This window comes from Labeo rohita, chromosome 19 (genome assembly GCF_022985175.1).
Source record: "Labeo rohita strain BAU-BD-2019 chromosome 19, IGBB_LRoh.1.0, whole genome shotgun sequence".
In the NCBI taxonomy this organism is placed as follows: Eukaryota; Metazoa; Chordata; class Actinopteri; order Cypriniformes; family Cyprinidae; genus Labeo; species Labeo rohita.
The window spans coordinates 10,600,775-10,625,905 of record NC_066887.1 but is presented as its reverse complement, the minus strand read 5'-3'; the positions used below and the strand labels follow the sequence as shown (position 1 = coordinate 10,625,905).

General features: G+C 38.1%; 1 protein-coding gene across 6 annotated transcripts in view; it reads left to right on the top strand.

Annotated features, from left to right (window-relative positions):
• The window catches only part of trit1 (tRNA isopentenyltransferase 1), a 69,578-nt gene extending 45,904 nt beyond the window's left edge, over positions 1-23,674 (top strand). For 3 of the 6 annotated variants that reach the window (XM_051136695.1, XM_051136693.1, XM_051136692.1), the window contains 4 exons: positions 5,474-5,551; positions 19,993-20,102; positions 20,346-20,463; positions 22,593-23,674. In XM_051136695.1, coding sequence (XP_050992652.1) covers positions 5,474-5,551; positions 19,993-20,102; positions 20,346-20,463; positions 22,593-22,720 — 434 coding nt within the window. In that variant the 3' untranslated portion in view covers positions 22,721-23,674. Of the gene's footprint in view, positions 1-5,473; positions 5,552-7,139; positions 7,212-19,707; positions 19,788-19,992; positions 20,103-20,345; positions 20,464-22,592 lie in introns of those variants that run through there. The other 3 variants (XM_051136694.1, XR_007829815.1, XM_051136696.1) reach the window with 3 other exon arrangements.
• The last annotated feature ends 1,457 nt before the right edge of the window (positions 23,675-25,131 follow it).

The following is a 25,131-nucleotide window of genomic DNA, read 5'->3' as shown; positions in this document are numbered from 1 at the left end:
GTCTTAACATAGAGGCTAAGTTTATGCAACTGGCCCCTGGTCTTTTCAGTTCAGATTTGTGCCCCTTTCATATGTGATGCGATCTAGGAAAACCCAGCACATGGTAAAATTTTACCTTTTTTAAATTTTGATACCATATGAAAGGGTTCAAGCCCTTTCCAAAACTGTTTTTATTTTGTCCGTAGCTTGAACGTAACCAAAGTTATGACTATTTTAAGTTGGCTGATAGCTTTGATTTTCAGGAATGGAATCTTGAGACTAACTTCTGTTTTCATGACATATTTTTCATGGCATTTAACGTTATTTATCATGGGCATATTCTCCGAACTTTTGATCACCCCTTGTATGTTTAGGTAGCATGAATAGTGTAGCATACATTGTAGATTACATTTAGAAAAGCGAGCGCAGCGCAACTGTTTGTGCACTGTGCATAAAACAGACTGTCATCAGACTCCTCCTCTGTAGTTCATCCGATCCTTTATCTCTGAATGTGAAATAGTCCATTATAACATCGTTTAGGGCACTGACATCACCAAGGTTCGAGTAAGATCATTTAAGTGAGCAAGTACAGTACTTCAGACTGCGTTGTTGCGCTCCGCCATCTCACGATATTAATAAATAAATAAATGTAAAAAACTTTGCATGCCGTAGTTTACACAGGACTGGCAGGGAATGTGTATTGATACGCCTTTATTAAAGGAGAAGTCCACTTCCAGAACAAAAATTTACGGATAATTTACTCCCCCTTGTCATCCAAGATGTTCATGTCTTTCTTTCTTCGGTCGATAAGAAATTACATTTCTTGAGGAAAACTTTCCCAATTTTTTCTCCATATAGTGGACTTCAAGTTTGAACTTTCAAAATGCAGTTTAAATGCGGCTTCAAATGGCTCTAAACAATCCCAACTGAGGAAGAAGGGTCTTATCTAGCAAAACGATCAGTCATTTTTGAAACAAATTGACAATTTCTATACTTTTTAACTATAAATGCGCATTTTGTCTAAGTCTGCGCAAGCTCTGTTTTTTCAACACAGTTAGGGTGTGTCGAAAAACTCTCATCTCGTTTTCTTCCCCAAATTCAAAATAGTCCTACATCGCTCCAGAAGTACCAACCCAGTGTTTACAAAGTGAACATGCAGAGAAGATCAAACGTCCTTTACAAAAAAAATGTAAAACAGCGATGTAGGACAATTTTGATGTTAAAGAAGAGAACAAGGTGGGAGTTTTTTGACATACCCTAACTGCATTGAATTGGATTAATGAGACTACACATGTGCATCGCAGAGACAAGACAAGATGAGTGTTTGAGGTTAAAAATAAATAAATTGTCAATTTGTTTAAAAAAATGACAGATTGTTTCACTAGATAAGACCCTTCTTCCTCGGCTGGGATAACTTTTTTTGTGGGGTTAAGGGAAAACACCTCTACAGCGCATTCTTAAAGGGGTCATCGGATGCTAAGTTCACTTTTTCATGTTGTTTGAACATTAATGTGTGTTGGCAGTGTTTGTACAAATCTACCATATAATGATAAAAATCCATGCAGTGGTTTTTAATTAATCTGTAAAAATAATATCCCCTTTTTCAAATCGAGCCGTTCTCAGTCACACCAACACAGGCCGCTCCCACCTCAGACCAGCTGTCACAGTCCAGTAACTTTCCTTGTTTCGATACTAAAGCAGGGATGTAAGTCAGACAAAATATCTCTGATTGAGCAATTGAGGTGTTGTGTTGCTGGATGTAATAATGAACATAGTGGTCGTCATTTACTCCCGACATCTGAGCCACTGAAGATGCAGTAGATTACGTTTGTTTGTGAAGGGAATGCACCTCCCGATCTACATATATCCGTGTATGTTCACATGAATCATTCAAGATCCAGCTTCACTTACAGCAGAAGTATGTATAAGCGTTTTTTATGAATCTTTGCGATCGCCTTTCCTTATAACGTGGTAGTTAGGAAGTTTAGCGGCTAAACGCTGCAAAATGCGGCTAAAGTAAACAAGATCGTCACTCCACAGAGAGAAGAGAGGGGCGGGGCGAGCAGAGCTCATTTGCATTTAAAGGAACAATCCGATGACACCTTTAACATAAGATAAAGACAAGTGAATTTTGCCAAGATATTTTCAGGGATGTTAAAGAATAATTTAATGAAAACCTCATTTTGACACAAAAATGGACATTCAACCTATTTTTTGAATTTCGAAAATGTTCCAGCGCGACATCCAACAGGTTTTCCCAGATCGGATCACACATGCGGTACTAATTCTGATTTTGTTATAAACAATCATGTCCGAATTCATGCGACTTTTGCGTAACTCTTGATTGACATTCGTCGTGATTCCACACTGATGGGAGACGCTTCAAAGATTTTACATACCTAAAGTTATCAAGACAGTTGCGAAAGGTAATCAGTGGAGGTGTGATGTGTCAGAACTAGGGATGTCACTACTCAATATAATATCCACGGTGTAATATGTGATTGTGAATTGCGTTTTTTCGGTTTTGCATTTAAATATCCTTGTTTTATTTCTCTTGAAATTTGCTGTGTATGTATGAGGAAACGCCTCCCGCTTATATTGGAAAAAGCAACACTTGCAGAGCATCTTCCCTTCTAATGAAATGCAATGATAAGCCTTTCTAAACTTGTTGTCCAACAAAAGAGAACAGTATAACTTATTTTTACTTCATTACATCACTTCATTTTACATCATTCGAGTGTTTGAAATAACTTCCTTTTGTGATCTGATGTGGCTTCTTGTCATAGAATGAGACAGACAATATACTCTATAATGTATGTTGATTAGCAGTGGTTTACAAATATACTTAATCATTATAAAAATACCCGAGATGGCTGAAAGAAAAATCGGAAAAACAATACCTCTCTCAAAAGAAATATTAAGCAGTCATGTAATAATCCATGCTTTTCATGCTTTTTTACAGAAGTTTACAGGAGTATTTTGTTGGTAATTAGATGCAAAAAAAAAAAAAAAAACACTGTGGCAAGCTATCAGAACCGAACTAAACCGAAAATCGTGGTTAAAAACCAAGGTATGTATTGAACTGTGCATCCCTAATCAGAACTCATAAGTATTATGGTGACAACTCTATATACAAGCAAAACATGAGGGCTCATATCGTAAATGTTTTAAAACTCTGCTGTCTTTTGTCACATCCATGTCTTTATTTTTCATATTGCCTGTGCATAATTTCGTTGGCTTCTGCAACAGATCACACTATAAATAAACATGTAATCGCTTACTTTATATCCTCTGTGTTTACTTCTGTATGACAGCACGTTGCGCAAGTGTTGCCAAATCCACCGTTTCCCAGCTGAATTGGGCTATTCTTTCCACTGCTGTTTTTCAACTTTGTGGGTTGATGTGACCCCACTAATGTGATATTTACCCCCCTGAACATGGTTGGGCTAGTTTTGGACTAGTTTTGAGAATCATTTAAGCAGATTTTACTGTGAAAATCTGAAAACCCTGTTTGTATGGTTCTTTTGCACAAACGGGTCAGTTCAGAACCATGATCTGATCTATCTTTCTACAACAAAAATAAAAATTGATATTAGGGCTTTCAAACGATTAATCGCATACAAAATAAAAGTTTGAGTTTGCCTAATATATGTGTGTGTACTGTGTGTGATTATTATGTATAGATAAATACAAACACATTCATGTATATATTAAAGAAATATTTACAAGTATATGTATTTATAATAATTTTTATAGAATTTATATTATACATGAATAAAAATATTTTGTACATAAATAACATACTTCTCTTATATATACATTAATTTGTGTGTATTTATACATACTTAATAATTACACACAGTACACACACATATATTAGGCAAACTCAAACTTTTATTTTGTATGCGATTAATCACGATTAATCATTTGACAGCCTTAATTTATATACTTTTTAACCACAAATGCTCGTCTTGCATTTGGTTCGAAAACGTGGTGTAGGGAGAACAACTCTCATTTTCTCCTCTAACTTCAAAATTGACATCGTTGTTTTACTTTTTTTTTTTTTTTTTTTTTTGTAAAGTGCGATTGACTTTTTTTTGCATGTTAGCAGCTGGGTTGGTATTTCCGCCTATGGGGTGACATCCAGCTAGTGCAAGATGAGCATTTGTGGTTAAAAAGTATATAAATTTGCCTTTTTTAAAATTTTTTTTTTTTTTTTTTTTTTTTGGAAAATGACCTGTCGTTTAGCTAGATAAGACCCTTATTCATTGGCTGGAGCCCTTTGAAGCTGCATTGAAACTGCAAGTTTGGACCTTGGCTCCTATTAAAGTCTACTATATGGTGAAATATCCTGTTATGTTTTTATGTTTTCAACATCGATAATTAGAAATGTTTCTTGAGCAAATCTGCATATTAGAATGATTTCTGAAGGATCACGTGACACTAAAAACTGGAGTAATGATGCTGAAAATTCAGCTTTGTCATCACCAAAATAAATTACATTTAAAATACGAAGCGGTTACATTTCTTTGAATTTCTCTGTGCCTCAAACTGAAGTGGCGGCACTCTTTTCTGTTGTCTTCTACACATACTTGAAACACACGAGGGGCACATGATGCAATTTCAGATTCTTTTGGTGCCACAGGTTACTGTAAAATTTAACATAATATGACGACACCAGAGTTGTGTAGATAGAAGAGGTGGATATTAAATTTGGAATAAGGAGCTCAATAAAAAATTGCACACAAAAGTGCAGATGCCTGTCAAAAATCTTTAGAGTTTTCATTGTGGTTATATGACTTTGTTTTTTAACCTTGACATCTAAGCAGCAGCAGTACAAGATGTTAAAAGCATAGTTCACACAGAAGTGATCATTTACTCAGCCTCATGTCAATTCAATTAAATCTTTCATGCATCAAAATGTACAAAAAGGCATTGTAAAAAATATGCAGCTCAGCTGTGTTTGCTCAATTAACCATTTTTGATGTGCTTTGATCAATGTTTGTGTAAATAAAAGCCTAAAGTAAATCTGTTCATCAAATAAAGTAATTGTGTCTCCTCAGAAGACATGGATTAAACCACGTTTCAAATGGATTACTTCAACAATGTCTTTTTGTAGTTTTTGATGCATGAAAGTTTTGTTGGCGTAAATGTTTAAAGGACAAAAATGATGAGGGAATATTGAGTGAATATTTTTGAATGTAGTGTGTTCAAACAGTTGAAAATCATAAATTTGCCCATATTGTGTAGTCTAAGTACACAGACACAGCCAGATGTGCTCTGGCACCAGTGGTAAGAGGATATACTAAAGGGGAAGTGGATTGAGAAAAGGGGCAGCTGAGGGTTTTAATGGAACAGCCTCTTCCTCTTCCCCTCGTCCTCTAGGTTTTGCTATTAAGCACTTAAAATTGTGTTAAAATTATCCCACAAACATCTCACATAGTACTTGGTCTGACCATCATATTGATCTGGTTATTTCCTCCCCCTCTCACAGGGATCGAGTCTCTCAAGCAGGCGACCCGCCGCTACGCCCGAAAACAGAACAAATGGGTCCGCAACCGATTCCTCAAGAGTAAGTCTCACTGAATACAAACTCTTCCTCTAGTTTGAGTGCTGGTGTGGTGTAGTGGTCAAGTTCAGAAGGCAGCTTATTTGATCCCCACAAGGTACCGAAACGCAGGTTATTCCAGCCAAAATAATTTCATGAAGCCTAATGTGATTCCTCTTCCCCTTTCCATCTTGTTGCTTGTGTTTAAGAGTTTAATGGTCTGTGAGGTACGGTCTCTGCAGCTGGATGCTCCGTAACATCACAGCTGTGCTAGTTCATAGTGCGACGTAGCCACTGGCTTTAATTTGTATCGCGCTTACTCTCAAGGGAACTGCAGTTCTGAATTCATCGGTGCGCATTACATGTTGGCTTCGCTTGTGGCTTGTCTGGTGTATATTGGCTTCAGTTGCCCTCAGAGGTTACTGGAGCTGTGTATGTGTGTCTTTTTTTTCGTTTTCTTTCAGTACGGTCCAATGGTCAGGTAATCACAGCCGTTTTTAACGAGATGGACTTCACACAGACCATTAAACACACAAACGGCTGTGTAGAAATACAGTGTGTGTGTTTTGAAGGCTACCCCTCCCGTACGGACAGTCTCAGAATTCCAAGGCTCAGGGTTCGGTATTTACCGGCCTTGGGTTGATAAAAGATCAAATGCTTTTAAAGCTTGGGTGTTTCAAGACACGGGTCAGTCTGAACAGTTTGTGCTTTTACTTTCAAACAGAAAGAAGAATCACCGAAACCCTTCAATGGATGAACAGCTGTGTGTGTATGTGTGTGCTAGTGACGTCAGGGTGTTAAGTTTATTTAGAGAAAGGAACTGAAGGACGCTTTAAAGAACGGAGAATGTACAAGTGAAACACTATTAGTTGTTTGCATAATAAAAGCTGTAAAGTTAAAAGGAGGGTGGCACAGGGGACTTTCACACAGGTTGAGTCTTGGTGTATCTTGTATAGAAAAGGCTAGGCTAGACAGAATGGGACAAAAACATAACACAGAAGTCCCAAGTGTGGGGGTGTTTTAAAGTTGGCACGGTGGTCTGTCTAATGCATATGTTCTCCGCCATGCGTTCAGTTGGTTTTTTGAGACTTGAGAATCCAGCTCTTTAACAGTGTAAATAAGCCAGAATACGTGAAATAGCATTAGACTTCCCTTTTTAAAGAGCAGGTCATATGGGTTTTTAAAAAAATATCTTTTATGTAATGTAATGTTTTTTGTAATCCTTTAATGTGAACAGTCTCAAAATTGTTAATCAAAAAAGTGCATTATACATGAAGACAGATGTGTCTCAAAAGAAAGAGTCGACTTAGAATCACCTTAACAAGTCGTCATTTTCAAATCTTTTTCTTGTTACTGATCTACGTCACTTGGTAACACATTAGCATAATCCCCGCCTGGCCGCGAAATACGAACAGTCTGACCTGCCCACAAGTACTTCCGCAAATTAGTGTGTTTACGTCATGTTGAGAAGACGCTGTGTTATGCCATGTGAAAGCGAGTTTTTGTTTTCATTGCCGAAAAATTATGATGATGTGAAGAACCAGTGGTTAAAATTAATTTATTAATAGCAGCAATACAATTCAAAACTTTTGTTGTGTTCGTCATTTTACAGAGGATGGCTTCTCTAATCGTGGCTTTTGAGCTTTTTTTATTTGGACTAACAAGCGTTTCCGAACCACAACCTGTAAGTACAATTGATATGTTATGTGTTCATTTTCAAGTGAGTGCTCAAAATATCTGGATTTTTGTGCTAATATGTAATGTATACCTAGTGCAACTTTAGGTTTCCAGGTAAACCACGATGTTACTGTCTTGCTGAAATAGTTATGAAAATTTGCTGTTAACCCACTAATTCCTAAGAAAATGTGTCGATTAATGTAGATTGTCGTTGTTCTAATTCGTTTAATAATAATGTAACAGATATATTTTGGCTTGCAAACTATGTTGTTTCATCTAGTCACGTCAGCGCTCAGCTAATGTTTCCACCATTATTGTTTTGTTGTGTTTACAGTTTAGCAGCTAAACTTTAGCTGTGCTCATGATTGGCTTGCATAAGTGTTAAAATGTTTTTATGTAACTCTTTTAAGAACGGATTGGAGCACTATATTGTAAAGGTAAAGGTGTGGGGTTGCCAGGTTTTCACAACAAAACCCGCCCAATTGCTGTTCAAAACTAGCCCAATCGCATTTCGAGAGGGATCCCCCATTAAAAATTGCATTCCGGGGTGTAAAATACACACTTTTTGTTAGGGTTCCCCTGGTAAATTCTCATTCCAGGGGCTAAGCATGACGTTATTGGGGTCACTTCAACCCACGGACATCAAAAACAGTTGCAGACTTGGCAACAAAGATCGTAGTGCTCGCTAACTTCACAACAGGCTTGGGCAGCTGACCAATCAGAGCAGGCTTATGGAAGGCTGCAATGCAGTTGGAATGTTTTCTGATTTGATGCATTTAAATCTGTTGAGGGGACTTCAACACAATATAAGGACACTTTAAAAGACCATATGATCTGCTCTTTAAAGATCCACTGAAGTGCTATGAAACATGCAGCTTTATTCTGTGTCAACGTAATTTCAACTGAAACAGGAAGACATATCATGCAGTCCTGTCCCCTTTTTTTAAATGGCCAGTAGCATTTAATTTATATTACAGCTTGGGCCAGAGGCGTTGAACTCTGTAAAGCAGCTTTTGACAGTGTATGACAGCTACAATCCCATCCATATTGCTATAAATATAGCATTGTGTGTAGAATTTAAACGGGTCTGATACGTTTTGTGGTCTGCGCCGATTCGCGCATATGATCCACTCCATGCTGTCGTGTCTCTGGACCAGAGCAGACTCTGTGGGCTCTATGGTGGTTCATGTGACACAGCATGAAACCAGACCTTTCGCCCTGATTGAAAGCATTTTTACGAATTTTACGAATTGTTCCCTATCCCCTATATAGTGCACTATGTGCCATTCACCAACCGTACAAAAAAAACGAATTGTGCGAACAAGTGACCGATTTCAGCCACAGCTTCAGCGTGTGTTTATAGTGTAGGGGGTGGGACACTTTGGATTCTGGAGAGCATTTGATTGACAGAACGTTTGATGAAGCTGAAGTGCAGGGTGATGTCATCAAAATCGTTGATCCGTATTGGTGGAAGTTAGAGACTGTATGTTTTGAATGCTTATCTTCCAAATGTAAATTTTGTCTCTGCTTTGGAGCATAGTAGATTACAGATAACCTTAAGGCTAACATATCATACTAAAAGCCAAAAAAGTTTCATGGGGTCTTTAAATATTAATTTGTTCCTCTTCTCTTTCTGGATCTTCACGTACCTTACTCTGCTTCCTGTGAGCATGTCAACATTGACCAAACCGATGTCTTTGATTTACCTTGGATTTCCACTAAACAAGTCCTTGGCCTTCATCACCTCAGCTGTCCTTCCCAGCATTATCTGGGCATTCCCTTTAGACTCTGACCCCTGTTTCTGAGGATCTTGGACTGGATTACCCCTTGCTCCCCATCCCTACAGAGGCTACCAGCAATCCTGTTAACCCTAATGAGATTAGGCAGAGACAGTGGCTGGCCCTCATTAAGAGTAGTTTTGCGTCCCGCCATATGTGGCCAGACCCTTAACACAGGGGCAGTTTGCAATTGAGATGTCTGTGAACGTGGCCTTCGTCCACGGCTTCTCTTCATCTCTTGAGGAGCAGCCTTTTGGTCGTCCTCTTCACTAAATGCTCTGGTGCTTCAATGAGTGATCATTCCTTCAATGCGTTAGGTTTCTACTCCATCTATGCAGTATACCAAGCATTTTGCCATCCTGATTACAAAAGAAAATAAGTTTTTCAGGCAAAATTTCTCTTTATATTTCCTCTTTAGCCACTCTGTCTCAAGGGAGAGTTCAAGACCATATTTTTTGACTAATCATTCAAGACCAGCTCCTCTGAGTCCAAGGTTATGCCAGGTCCAAATGCTCCTGAAAACATGGTCTTGAACTCAAACAGATTTGAGTCAGAATCTGGTCTTGTCTAGAGTGAGAGTGCTACAACTCTGCTATTAGATTTCTAAGAAGCAGCTAAACTCTTAGGTCACTTCTTTGTGGCCTTACTTAACAAGGTTCACCAGGTCAGTTGGTCTCAAGTCGTTGCAACCCAAGGTTGTTTCGTCCTTGTTGAACCCGTTGCATCCATCTCTACCACTCTCCCACTCTTTGCTGGACTCTGACCTGCTTTTGGTCTGGTTAAGCTCCTGTGGCTGCCTGTCAGGGGCCTAACTGATCCCTCCCTCCGCACCCCACGCATCCCAGGGCCTCATGGGGCCCTCAGCTGACCGTTCTAATCCTGCAGGCATTAGTGTACTGCTAGGAATTCAGATTGGTGGCAGGAGGTTGGAGTCTGTGGTGTGGCCTCTTGGGGATAAGGACTTGTGGGGTCATCGAGGGCATACTTGGGTTCATTGTCCTCCTGGCCTCAATGGAGCGATCAACAATTCCTCTTTCCTTTTTCAGTCAGTTTTTTCCATTTGTTGGTTATTTGTGAATTAAGCCTTAAGCTGATATATATATATATATAGGTCCGTTTGGTATATTGATCTTTTTGGCCCAAGAAGGGAACATCACTCTTTGAGAATTGTAATGTGCCACCCTTATTAAAGAGGACAAAGGATGCCCATTTTCCACAAGTTGGTATGATTCTTTAGGGTCTCAATGAAATGTCTGCGACATACTCAATGATTGTGTAAAACGACACCTTGTTTGCCTTGTCAAAAACAGCTTTATTCAGAGTGACCATTTTTGGTGGATGTTTTTTTTTAAATGCTAATAAGCTCTGCTCACCCCACCCTTTTCTTTCTTTCTTTTTTTTTTTTTTTTTTTTTTGTGTAGTCGGTGGTACGTTACCATCAAAAATAAAACTAATCACCTGCGTCCTCAGTGGCTCTAATGTCGGGAGAAAATGAAGACTCTTATGTTCACTTTAACATCCAAATATAAAACACCTGCAGTGATTATGAGACATTGTTGTCGCTACAGCTGCTTGAGTACGGAGAAAATGGCGGACGGCATACAAATGGCTGAGGGCGGAAATATGTTAATACCAGAGCTGGGGAAATAAATCGATGCATCGCAAATCAAGAAATTATTCTGCATTGATTCAGAGATTTTCCAAATGCATTGCGATTCTCTTTCAAATTGATTCTCTGCTTAGTTTTTAACAGTAGATGGCACTGCATGCTTTAGAAACAGCCGTAACGTTAGTAAAATAATCATTCATAAAGTTCGAAAAGTTCAAAGCAAATTACAAGGGTGTTCACAGTGACCTGCGTTTACATTAATCTCACATCATAAAAGCATTTTAAGGTGTAATTACATGATTGAGCCAAACGCATAAGCGCTCTTTAGCGCACTTCTTTGTGAGTGCACGGTTAAAAACGAGTTTTTGAGTGTGCGTTAAAAACTAAATTAGAACGGCATCTGCTGTTAAAAACTAAGCCTTGAATAAATTCCGGAAAGAATCACGATGCATCCGGAATTGATCCACGAATCGCAATAAATCGATTTATCGTGACAGCTCTAGTTAGTACGGGACAGTCCGTCAGTGATCGTGTGCGGAGCTTTGAGCAATATGACATCATACTGCTCAGAAAATCAAAACCGCTTGATAATTGAGACTGTGGGGGTTTTAAAAAAAGAGTGAGTGGATTATCATTGTAGGGTGGATGTGTCCACACACTGCTGAGACACGTTTATATGCAAACACCATGTAAAAGTGATTTTTGCATCCGATGTACCCTTTTAAAATCAATTGATTTGCAGCCAACAGCCAGTGCAAATAATCTGCACGCTTCCTTGTAGAGCTGTGCCTGTTTGAACTCTACTGTTGACATTGTAACAGCTGAATTCAGGATTAGAGTAAACCTGAGCTCCGTTTCCGTCTGTGCTTCCCCAGGGAGATTGGACCGAACGGCTTGGGGGGTAACCATGACAACAGCTCAGTTGGCGGCTTGGCGAGGCAACGTGAGCGTTAAATAACACTCTTGCCTTTTGTCAACGATAGGGGAAACCCGAGTGGGATGCGCGACAGGTGCGACATAGAAAAGTGTCCACTTACACTCCACACACCTCGGGACACGCCCCGCACTCCCAAAATACATTCTTGCTGGAAGACTGCAGCCAGCTTCTTGTGTACGGGCTTTTGTGTGTGTTTATATACATAAATGTTTTGTTAAGAGGGTGTGTGAAGATGGTTATGTAATGTATAAGCAAATCTAAATGAGAAAACACAGCTGTTGAGGTGTTGACTTGGTGGCTGCAACCTGCAGCTGGAAGTCTGATGATTACAGCTCTTGGCTACTCGATCTCTTAGCCCTCACTTCCTGTTTGGAATGTCCAAAAGTGACTGACAGAGTACTACAACTGTCCAGCATTACAACAGGTGTCCCATGCTGAAATCCATATCTACTCCTTTCGTCCTTTCTTGCCCTAGGCTCTCTTATCACACAAACAGCAGCAGGTGTGACCGCTCGGTGTGTTTCCTGATGCCCATGTCTTCTGAGACTCTAGAGGCTCTGCCAGTTGGTGAGCGAGGGGTCTTTTCACATTTTAAAAGACGGCAGCCGTACGGCTGTTTGCCGTGAGTGCGCTGGAGTGGCGCTGCCTCATTGAGGTGGACATTTGAGATCTCTGTGGTTAGAAACCCTTGTTCTCTTGTCTTTTTCACCATTCAGGTCCGTCAAGATTACTTGACTTAGATTTCACTGAGATTTTAATTTTGAGTGGGAGGGAGAGACCTCTGTTCAGCATCTGTTTACCCCCAGATGGCCATCGTTGCCCTGTTCCCTCTAATTTCTATACCCCAGAGAGAGAGAGAGAGAGAGAGAGAGAAAGGTTTAAAGAGGTACATAAAGGTACAAAAAAAGAAAGTCCTCCACTCCCCACATGGCTCAGGTAGGCCAGGTGTTTCTGTGCAGGCCCACCTGCTGCCGCTCTTTTCTGACAAGCACAATAGCAGACATAAAGACCTCAGAAGTTTCTTTGATTAGAAGCGACTGCAAGAAAGAGGCAACAAGGTTTAGTTTGGGGTAAAGAGGTGCTTTACGTCAGCTAAGTGGGATGCTGGATCGCAGTGTGTGGAGGAACACCTGTGCGTTTGATGCTAGTGCAAAACATGTACAGGCAAATTAAAAGGATTTAGACCTGTAAAGGTGTTTGTATCTCATTTGGTTCATGAAACTTCATCATGATTTATACATTCAATTTCTTTGAGTTGGAAGTAATGGATTTTATATTTTGATTTATTCCAAAAGTAATATTTGGTGGGTTTTAAAAAGAGTTTTTAAAAATTAATGTATTACATTTGATGCAGCAGAGTTATATTTAAATCATCGTTGTAATACATTTCAATATGCATTTATTATTTGATTGCCTTTGAGGGTTTCCAAACACAATTTTTAGTGTGCCTTGTTTAATATTATGGATGGTGTTATTGTTGTGTTTCAGGATTATGTAATACTTATTGGTGTCATCTGGGCCTGCTCTAATTGTAAACAAACACAAGGTGATAAGGAAGTAAATTGCATTTGGAGTCATTCCAGTGGTTGGCGAAGGGTCAAATTAGAAACTGTTGGTTCCTTTTTGCCAGACGTGGAGGAACTGTCTGACAAAGAATTAGATTTTCTGCAATAAGCATTTAACTACGGTTACAAACAATGCTTGTCTGCTTTGCATTTTATGTAAATTAAGCTTTTGCATAGCCATTTTTTAACTTAAGAGCCTTCTTGGATTTTTAAGCGTTCAAGTAAATGTTTCTCTTTGTGACAATGCTGGACTTGTATAACATTTGCCTCAGGCAAACAGGTGTGAGGGCTGGATGATATTATCAGCAGTGTCCTTGTGAAATGGTGGCTCCACTAAATGCTTTGTTACTTCTGTTGTTGTTTTCCTGAGATGGACTCCTTGTAACCTCTTAAAGGAGAAGTTCACTTCCAGAATGAAAATTTTCTAATAAGTTACTCACCGCCATGTCATACAATGTTCATGTCTGTCTTTCTTCAGTCGCAAAGAAATTACATTTTTTTGTTTGTTTGTTTGTTTTTTGAATTCAGTGGTTGAAGGTCCAAACTTTAGTTTTAATGCAGCTTCAAAAGGCTCTACATAATCTCAGCTGAAGAATAAGAGTCTTATCTAGTGAAACGATTGGTAATTTTCTTAAAAATATACATTTATGTACTTTTTAACCATAAATGCTTTGTAAACACTGGGTTGGTACTTCTGCCTTTGCCACACGTACGTCATGTGTCAAAAAGTATATATATTTGTATTTTTATTATAAAATTACAGAACATTTTGCTAGGTAATACTCTTATTCCCTCTGCTATGATTGTGTAGAGCTGCATTGAAACTGCAATTTGGACCTTCAACCCACTGGCCACCATTGAAGTCCACTATATGGAGAAAAATCCTGGAACGTTTTCCTCAAAAACCTTAATTTCGACTGAACAAAGAAAAACATTAACATCTTCGATGACATGGGGGTGAATAAATGATCAGGAAAATTTCATTCTGGAAGTAAACTTCTTTAAGAGGGTTTCAACAGGAATTAAAGCTTCAAACAGCGTTGAAAGGGCCCTCGCACCCGGGCTTATTGCCACCCAGTGATTTTAGGAAAACGGCGAACAGTGAGCAACATGCATTGTAAGTGGTAAATATAGGAGGAATATGTCAAAGTCAATTATATGTGCCAAACTTCCTGCTGCCAGCTGGTGACGCTATGACTATAACTGAATATTGGCCTTTAGTCTTCAGGCTTATTGGTTTTCAAACCAGGACTCTTACTAAACATGTAAAATTTGGTGCAGATCGGACATTGCATTTTTAAGTTAGTGTAAAGCAAGTCATTTCCTGTTGCCAGCAGGTGGCACTATGATTATAAAGGAATATTGGCCTTTAGATGTGTTCAGGCCAGGACTCTTATCAAACGTGTAAGGTTTGGGGCAGATCGAACAATGTATGACTACAACTACTACTTTTTCCGTGACGAAACATCAAACTTTATCAGGCCGCCACGGAGACGCCCTTCAACGAAAACTTATTTAACGAAAACTCGTCATGTAATTTTCTGTTGCCAGCAAGTGGCCTTATAACTACAACTGAATACGGTCATGGGCATGTTTTCAGGACAGGACTCTCGTCATGTGAAATTTTGGATGCAGATTGGACATTGTATGCCTGAATTATAACAACTTCCTGTTTCATGGCGAAACATCGAAGTTTGTCAAGCCGCCACGGACACACCCTTTAACAAAAACTCAAGATATTTGCAGTTTAACGTCACAAAGGACTTTAGATTAGACTGACCAAATTTGGAAAATCTGAAAAAAATCTCTAGGAGGTTGAAATACAATGCCTGAAAATGGCAAAAACGGCACAAAACTTGCTGAGAAAATTTTAAATAACAGATTTCCTGTTGGGTTACGGACTTCGTATAGGGAGACTTTTTTTGTAGATATTGGTGTGTTACATGTGTCTACCAAATTTCGTACATGTATATGAACCATAGCTCGAGGAGCACTTCGTTGAAATTTTATAGGTGACGATTTCGAGCCAATTTCTCGAAACCCATTCCAGGTGTAAATTTTCACCACTTTTGGTGTGTGCAAAGTTTCATGAGTTTTCGAGTATGTTTAGGCCCTCAAAAATGTGATTCTTTTTGGAGAAGAAACTGAGCAATTTCAGTAGGGTTCTCGCACCACCAGTGCTCGGGCCCTAAAAATTATAATAGCAGTTGTAAGTACAGTTTAGTATAAAAAGAAATCATGTTTGTTGAGAAGGACTTAGTGTTACTTTGCTGACACTCAGCATGAAAATGTAAGAAATGTTAGTGTCCCCAGTGGTTTGTCAAAATGCATTCTGCACATTGTAAGAGGTCAGGTTTCTTCCTTATAAAAAACAAACAAAAAAAAAAAAAAAATCAGTCTTCTTGGATGCAAACACTCCATTTTTATAGCATCATTGTGCAATTCAGTAATAAGAACTAATAAACAGGCTACGCTATCTCTCAACTCATCTTGAGAGCTCTTCCATATTCACTGTGTTTGTCAGCCTTGCTAACATTTCCTCAAAGAAAAACAAACATTTGTGAGTACAGGATGTCATTTCAAGCAGTTTGACAGTTCAACTAGACGGCGTTTGAAAATAGCAGCTCTAAAAATATCATGCCAGACAGATGCTGCTTTGAAACTGGTTATCACAGCAGGAGATTTTTAAAGGAGAACTCCACTTCCAGAACGACAATTTACAAATAATTTACTTACCCCCTTGTCATCCAAGATGTTCATGTCTTTCTTTCTTCATTCTTAAAGACATTGTTTTTTTAGGAAAACATTTTAGCATTTTTGTCATATAATAGACTGATATGGTGCCCCGATTTTAAACTTCCAAAATGTAGTTTAAATGCGGCTTCAAATGATCCCAAATGCAGTTGTAAACGATCCCAGCTGCAAAAGAAGTCTTATCTAGTTTTGCCTTTTTGTTTGAGGGCATTTGATCTTCTTTGCATGTTCACTTTGCAAAGACTGGGTCGGAACTTCTGCAGTGATGTAGGATGATTTTGAAATGATTTTTGAAGTTGAGGGAGAAAATACAATCGGAGTTTTTCGACATACCCTAAACTGTCTTAAGTCAGAATAAGGGAGAAAAAGGAAAGACGAGCATTTAAGATTAAAAAGTATTTAAATAGTTTTTTTTTAAAAAAATGAAAATAACCAATCATTTCGCTAGATAAGACCCTTTTTCCTCAGCTGGGATCATTTACAACTGCATTTGAAGCCGCATTTTAACTGCCTTTTGGAAGTTCAAAATCGGGGCACCATATCAGTCCATTATATGGAGAAAAATGGAGAAAAATGCTGAAATGTTTTCCTCAAAAAACAATTTCTTTAAGACTGAAGAAAGAAAGACATAAACATCTTGGATGACATGGGGTGAGTACATTTTATATGAATCTTTGTTTTGGAAGTGGACTTCTCCTTTAACTGCTTGTGTCTTCATCAGGACGTAATTAAACTTCCCTGAGCCAAACCAGATGCAATTGGTCATAGTGACACTTCAATGACCAAAGTTAGCTTTCTTGGATCAAATCAAATTGCATTAGTTAATTGCTGAGCAAGTTGTTTCCTCCACTTAAAAGGCTGGAGATGCACTATTTACTTTTTTAGCTGATGCAGTATTACTTTGACAATAATTACTTTTCTGGCTTTATTAATTTTTAAAACTCAAACGATGCACCATGGCAGTGCCAGATTTACCTTGAAAATAGCATGTTTTAGGCTTTGTACCATGGTAATGCTTTGTTTTTTCTTAGGTGCTTTGGCATACTGCGTAAAACCACTTTTCACAAATGTGATAATCATTCATTACACTCCCATTTGCTATGTTATTGCTACCTGAAACCATTTAAAACATAATGGCAGAGAAGAGAGGAATTCACTAATGAAAGCTTTTTATACTTTCCTGTATCATTTCTACTCCTATTTTGAGGAGTTTAACCTATAATTGATGTGGATAATATGGCCATTGTGTCTAATTAGAGAAGTAGGAGGATTTGAGTAAAGCATGATAGCAGGTCATGACCTCTCATTTGAAGACAAAGATGAGTTTTTTTCCACCCCACTTGCTGGTAGATGGATTTTTAAATTATGACAACGGAGTGTTTCTGTGTTATGGACTGCCAATTGTGATTTTATGTATGACTGTTTCTCAAAGGCATGTGTTAAAACTATTTTAGATTTTCTTAACATTTCAAAATGCCTGTTTACTGTTTTTGTAACAAGTTCTGAGCACACTAAGTGTTGCTTACAAAGCCCAGGTTTGGGTTATTTGAACAGCCAGCAACCCTAAATATTGAACTTTGGGACCTAACTTTGCCGTGCGCTATTTGCACTTTACATTGAAATGATGCCTCAAATCATGAGGTATAAGATATGATTTATTTTTACATCCTGAACAACATAAACTTGGACATGGGCTTTTTTTTGACTCAAACCCAGAGCACTAATAAACCTAATATTTTCTGATGTTTTTTTTGTATCTGTTTTTTTCCACTGCATGTTTAATGTGTGGGCCTTTCATTAGCTGTGCATGTCCACTGTATTGTGCGTGGATCGATAGCGTTGAGCGAGGCAGAGTGAGGTCGTCTCTGCTGACAGTGTCAGAATGCTGTTTGAGATTATTGAGCGGCAGTGATTCAGCAGGTTCAGGCTGCTGCAGGCCCTCCCCGCTTCTCCATACTGATTCACTGCACCACACCGTAACCAGACATTTTCTCCACCTTTCTTTTCTTTTGCCTTAAATATTTTAATTGTTCGATGAACACAGTTTAAGATCCCATTATAGTTGTTTAACTTTGTTCTTGTATGTTAGCTTTTCCCCCTATAAAAAGCAAATCATGGCCATTGTTTTCCCCAATGCGCTTAAAAGGATTGTTCACCCCAAAATGAAAATTACCCCATAATTTACTCAAGCCATCCTTGACTTCCTTCTCCTGGATGAATACAAATCAAAGTTATATTTAAAAATGTCCTGGCTCTTCCAAGCTTTATAATGGCAGTCAACGGGTGTTGAGATTTTGAGGTTTGATAAAATGCCTCCATCCATCATAAAAAGTGCTCCACACAGCTCCAGGGGTTAATAAAGGCCGTCTGAAGTGAATCGGTGCGTTTGTGTAAAAAAAATATCCATTTTTAAAACTTTATAAACCATTAGTTCTAGCTTCCGCTACATGTGGTACACGTGTTCACTAGAGAGTGGCGTTCCAGCGAATGATGTAGGCTCCGGGGAAAAGTGACAAACATGGAAGTGTAGAGAAGAGAGCAAACCAAAACACCGGTCACAAATTAGAATGACAAAACGAGGATTTGTAAAGAAAAATGTTGGAGGATTTTGATATAAATCAAAATCCTTTTTTCCTTTGCTGTAAACAACTTGGTTCTCGTGAGACTAGCATATTCTCCGGAGCTTACGCTATGTCTAAGTCTTGCGTCATCTGCTGGAACGCCAGTCTCTGTGAATGCACGTAGGACAGTTAGTAGGCACCCTATGAAATCCATTTTATTTTTTCCCAAATTCAGTTTTATTTTTCTAAAATTACGTTTTTTCCATTTTAAACTTTTCTGGATTCTGGATTTTCCTCGACTCCTTTTTAATGGTTAAATCAAATTTTATTAATCTAATTAATTAAAATCATGACAACTTATGCAATTTCACATCAGTTTATTTAAAGTTTAACAAAAATTACATGTTTAGGGCCCAATGAAATGTTTTATTTTTTCTCACGTGTTTTATTGGCAATGTTTTATTGTTATCAATTTCTGTGTTTTAGCATGTCTAATTATTTGAATGCATACTTAATTAATTCAAATTTATTGCTAAAATAGCCTTATGAAAGAAAAAAATTTCCCCTCAGAAATTCTGTGTTATGCGTTTTCTGGCATTTTTTTGGCAAACAAAGGGGATTTACTATTAAAATTAAAACATGAAAGAAATGTTGTGTGATTATACCCTAAAAAATAATGTTTGTTTCATTTTAGTAGTAGTAGTAGTAGGCTACTTAAATTCTACTGAACAATAGTAATATATTTCTGGCACAATTTCTTCAAGTTAAACTTTTATTTTGACGGGTTGCCGTGAATATCTTTATAGTTCTGTGTGTACTGTATATGACCAGTTTTACTCAAATGCTCATGACTCTCAGAGCAGTTCTGGAGATGTTGTTCATGTATGTCCTTATTTAGTGACACGAGAAGTGCTGAAGTCACTTCGAGCATCACACGCGCTTTGGTATGTGTGTAGTAAACAAAACCGCGCATATGTGCCATTCATTAACACAGAGACATGCAGAACATGTAGGATTCATATTGAAATGGTATTTTTTGCGGCTTAATATTTATAGATTCTAGTCCATATCGTGGTTTGACTTAAGTGTAATGACCTACTGTTGATTAATTCATCCAAACTTTGACATTCCGTGACATTCTGCTTTTATGACAGGATTCCGCAGTTCCGTCACCACATTTTAGACATCGCGGAAATCGTAGGGCCCAACGTTAGTGGAAGCTAACAAATGATTATGGTTTAATAAGTTTTAAATATGGATATTTTTCTTACTCAAACGCATCATTTATTAACCCCCCAGAGCCGTTCGGAGTACTTTTCATGATGGATGGACGCACTTCAAAATCTCAACAGCCATTCACTGCCATTATTTATTTTCAGGTGAACTATCCCTTTAAAGTGAAAGTTAAGAAAAGTAATTTATTCATTAGCCTAAGTTTTAACATTAACTTTTCTCAATTAGACTCAGAGAACATATGAGTACACAGTGTTCTTAGCATTACATTGCACTATGATTATTCTGCAAGTTTCATCAAAATACTGTTTAATCAGTGTCGTCTTGTCAATTTATCTTCCGAATCTACAGGACCTGCTAGCAACGTGCCACCAGTTTACGGTCTGGATGTGACAGACGTGACCAGTTGGGAAACTACCGTACTTGCGCCTGCTTTAGAGATCCTGGACTGCCTCCAAAAGGTTTGACTTCCTTGTTTAGTTGGTAAATAATGTCTCCTTTACACCCCACTGATTAACATTTGACTTGTGAACCCAACCATGGCGGTTCTGCTTAATAGTTTGTGTTGCTAGTTTCCTGTCAGTGATTTTTGCTGGGTGTTTTCTTACTTAAAGGAGATTAAAAAAAAAGTACTGTTACATTTTAAATGTCATTTACACACACTAATAACTTATCCCCAATCCCCTCTTGTATCACCACTTCAGGGAGAGCAGCCGTCTGCACAGCCAATCAGAGTAGAGGGGGTGGAGTCTCGCAACAAGCGAAGTCATCACATGTGCGACCTGTGCGATAAGGTGATCATTGGCGACTTAGAATGGACAGGTGAGTTTCTGCTCTGGTCAAACCAATGCGTTCTCAAAGAGAAGTAATAACAGCGTTCGTACAAGGTGCTTAAAGTGCTTGAAGTACTTGAATTTGACATTAAAATTTAAGGCCTGGAAAAATTCACACAACAAAAAAACAACAAAAAAAACAGTACACTTTTTTTGGTTATTTCAGTTAATGTCATTAAAACTAGCAAGCTAAGTCAGTAGTAGTACTGACCATGTCAAGTAAACATGGTTGAAGACAAGAAATAAGGAACCGATGAACCGAATCTGACCGATTCAAACTTGTGACTTTGATCATTGATTCACTAACAAAAGCCACAACAAAATGAAAGAGCTGTTCTTTTTCAAATTTTGCCATTGTTTGTAATGATTTTAACAAGCACGTAGTGATGAAATGGAACTTTGGAAACTCAGAATCTGTTAAACCAATGAGTTGCAAAATGATTCACTGTTTCGAAGCTCTCCAGTCGTATCGTGTATCGCGAATAAGTTGTTTCAGAAGGGGTCTCAAAATCGTGTATTGCAAATCATTTGATTGAGATTGACTTCAGAGCGGGTTCACAAATCATTTGATTTGGATTGGGACCTCAAATCGCGTATCGTGAATCATTTGATTTAGATCAGGACTTTGGAGTGGGTTCACATCATTTTCCTTAGATCGTTACTTCAAATCGCATATCACAAATCATTTGATTTAGATCAGGACTTCGGAGCGGGTTTGCAAATCATTTGACTTAGATCGGGACTTCAAATCGCATATTGCGAATCGTTTGAATTAGATTGAAACATCGCATATCACAAATAATTTCATTTAGAATGGGACTTTGGAGCACGTATCATAAATCATTTCATATCGGGACTTCATAATGTGTATCATGAATCATTTGATTTAGATCGGAATTTGGAGGGGGTTTCGCGAATCATTTGGCTTACATCGGGACTTCAAATTGCTTATTGCGAATCATTTGATTTAGATTGGGACTTCAAACCATGTATCACGAATCATTTGATTTAGATCGAAACTTCGAAGTGGGTTCGCAAGTCAGTTGACTTAGATCGGGACTTCAAATTGTGTATTGCGAATCATTTGATTTAGATCGGGACTTTAAATCATGTATCGTGAATCATTTGATTTAGATTGGCACTTAGAAGTGGGTTCGCCAATCATTTGATTTAGATCAGGGAGCGGGTTCATGAATCATTTCACTTGGATTGGGTCCTCAAGTTACGTATCGCAAATCATTTAATTTAGAATGGGACTTTGGACTGTGCATCACAAATCTTTTGTTTCAAATCAGGACTTCAAATCACGCATCACAAATCATTTGATTTAGATTGGGACTTCGGACCGGGTTCTCAAATTATTTGACTAAGATTGGGACTTCAAATCGCGTATCGCGACTCATTGGATTTAGATCGGGACTTCAGAGCATGTATGTCAAATGATTTGATTTAGTTCACAACTTTCAATCGCCTACCGCGAATCATTTGATTTAGATCAAAACTTTGCGTATTGCAAATTATTTAAGTTAGATCAGGACTTCGGAGTGTTTATCACAAATTATTTGATTTAGCTCGAAACGGGCTCCTAAATCATTTCGGAAATTGAGTTATTCAAAACAAATAATTTGCGATATGCGTTTTGAAGTCCCGATCTAAATCAAATGATTCGCGATCCACGCTTTCATGATCTGAAATGATGGTCCGCGAATCATTATTCGGATCGGGACTTTGGAGTGTGAATCGTGAGTCATGAATCATTTGTTTCCAGGATTTCGAAGCGTGTTTTTTTCTTACACAGTAGAAAACATCAAACCGTTAAGGTAGTACAGTTACAAATCCCTTAAGAATATTAACTTGTTTTTCTATAGTAAAAGTGTAGTGTACTTTGTAATAGTCTAGTAGTAATACTTTGCTTCACTTTATTTTTGCCATTTTGTTTTATTAGTATATATTATTGTTATATTATTAATATATATATTATATTATTATATTATAGTATCATCTATTTATCTTTTTTTTTTTTTTTTTTAATATAAAGAACTCTGATTGAAATTCATTTTACAGTATCTCTACCAACCCTGTAATAAGATGTTAATATTGACCTGTCCTGTTCTCCAGCACACCAGAAGTCCAAAAACCATCTTTATCAAGTCCGCAAGAGGAGAAAATCTGAGCAGGCCTCAGATCAGGACCCAAGCCCTGCCGAACATCAAAATGTCAGTGCCAGGCAGGTACCTGTACAATAGCGCTCCCCTCTTCGGCTCTGGTTGGGGTCAAGCTCACAGATGGACCAAAGAAATGAAGTGCTCATAATGTGTTTTTAAAATCAATATAAGGAAGGTACTTTCAGATTGATTGGTTTGCAGTGAGCAGTGATTTCTCAACTCTCCCTGTGGAGTAGCAGAACACACTTCAGGGTCTGTGATGTTTGGACATCCGGATTTGATGGTTTTCCCCATCTGCCACAGACCAAGGGTTACGGCTAATGTCTGGATTTGGATTCTTGCACTGGACAGATGTCTTCCACGCTGCTGTTTTGTCTGAACAGTGCACTTTTAAACCACATCTAACCATGTCTATTGCTCTTTTAAACCACATTGTGGTGAGCTGTGCTAACCTTTTTGGCTGTTCCGACTGAACTCAAAATACATCACTGCTCATGTTGGATTACTGGATCACATTTTTTTCTGCTGATCAAGAACAGAGGTTATTTTTTGATTTATTAAATCTGATGCCGGGCTTTATTTGGAAGTCTTATGTTTATGTAATCGTCTGATCAGTTTTGGTCAGAACATAACTATGACAAGCAGTGGACGTTCTTTCCTCAGGATTCCCAGTGCCTATTTTTGTAACGATTTTAATGAATTGATTCACTCTCATGCCATACCAAAACCATTTATTCTTTTATCGAACACAGAAGACATTCTGAAGAATGTACATGCTGCTCATTTTCATATAATGACCAAATTAATAACACATGAATCTTATAGGCTACATGTTTTTTTTTTGTGTTTTTTTTTGGAGGTTGAATGGAAAAGAGCAGCATGAACATTCTTTAAAATATCTTCCAAAAAGAGTTTGGAACAGCATGAGGCTGAATCAGAGAAGTGTTTTTATTTCTTGACTTTTACAGAAAGATCTGCCTATTACTGCATGCATTATGTAAATGTAATTAAAGAGCTTTTTATAATTTTTATAATGACGTATCTCAACAGATCTCTGTTTATTACCTAATCAACTTAGTCAGGAAAAACTTTTAGCATGAAGTCATCAGGGTTGCTTGGCCGATGAGCCATCAATACCAGCTCATACCGGCGCTCAACTTCGTAATCCTTGGCTGGAAGCCACAAGCTACCTCATTTTTCGTTCTCCCTCTCTTTTGATCCCTGCTCCACGTCGATGTGTGTGGAAATTTAGCAAGTTCACAACATAACACTCATTAGCCTCCCTGCCCAGGCTAAATTTATATCACCCATACAATAGCTGGAAGGGAGAGTGTTTACATAGAGTGCCTGAAAGTGGCAGTCCCATATTTGCACTGATTTGGCTCACTGATTTGAACCGTGCGGGTGCCGGTGATTCCGGTATGAGGGGGTCCTTGTGTGTGATTGTTTTACTTTAGCTCCGCGAGAGTCCAAGGCTTGGCGGGAATGTCTTAGTGGGTCAGCTGAGCTTTCTCTTGACAGATAACGGCTCATTTAGAGCAGGGAGGTCTCAAGGATGAAAGTGAATGGAAAAAGAACAAAGACAAACAGCAGTCAGCTGGCATTTGTTGACCTTGCATGTCATCTGACTGTGTTTTATGTCTGTTTATTCTGAGAAGTAGTAGTACTTAACACTGTTTTAGTAGTTTGACCACTGCTTTCAAGAGCGTTTTGCAATATTTACTCATCCTTTTGACTTTCTTCTGAGGAGTGGACTATTTTAACAATGTCCTTGCTACCTTTCTGGGCCTTGAACGTGTCAGTTGTGTTGCTGTTTATGCAAGGTCAGAAAGCTGTCGGATTTCATAAAATATCTTATTTGTGTTCTGAAGATGAATGAAGGACTTCCAAGTTTGGAACGACATGAGGGTGAGTAATTAATGACAGAATTTTCATTTTTGCATGAACTATCTCTTTAATTGCTCTTTTAAAGAGTCGTCCAGATTTAAAACTATTTTTTAAAGATAAAATTGTGAGTAAAACGACGCTTTCATTCTTTTGTTGAGCACTTCACTTGCTTTTGTTTTATTTAATATGCAATTTGCTTGTTATGTAGGAACATTTGTTTACCTCACACTGGGATGATTAACCAGTTTAATAGTGTTGTTGGATTGATTCTGCTCTTTCCCTCCTTCTCACCCTCCCAACTGCTGATTCATTCCTTGAATAAAAGAAAACCAGCTGATGTAAGACTTAAATAGCACTAGTTAAGCCATGCTGAGAACTGGAGAATTGGGTCAAGTTTGTTTATTTAATTATCCTGTTATGTTCCGTCGTGTTTAGATCTCCAAGAGCCCATAGAAAGTCATGATTATGAAAGAACTGTGCACTGAATCATGAGGCGTATTATATTATTACTTATACTGAATATTGTATTAGGCATATGTATAATACATCTGCCCCTTTTTGAATTGATGCATCTATAAGCCTGCTTGTCAATGATGTCTAATATC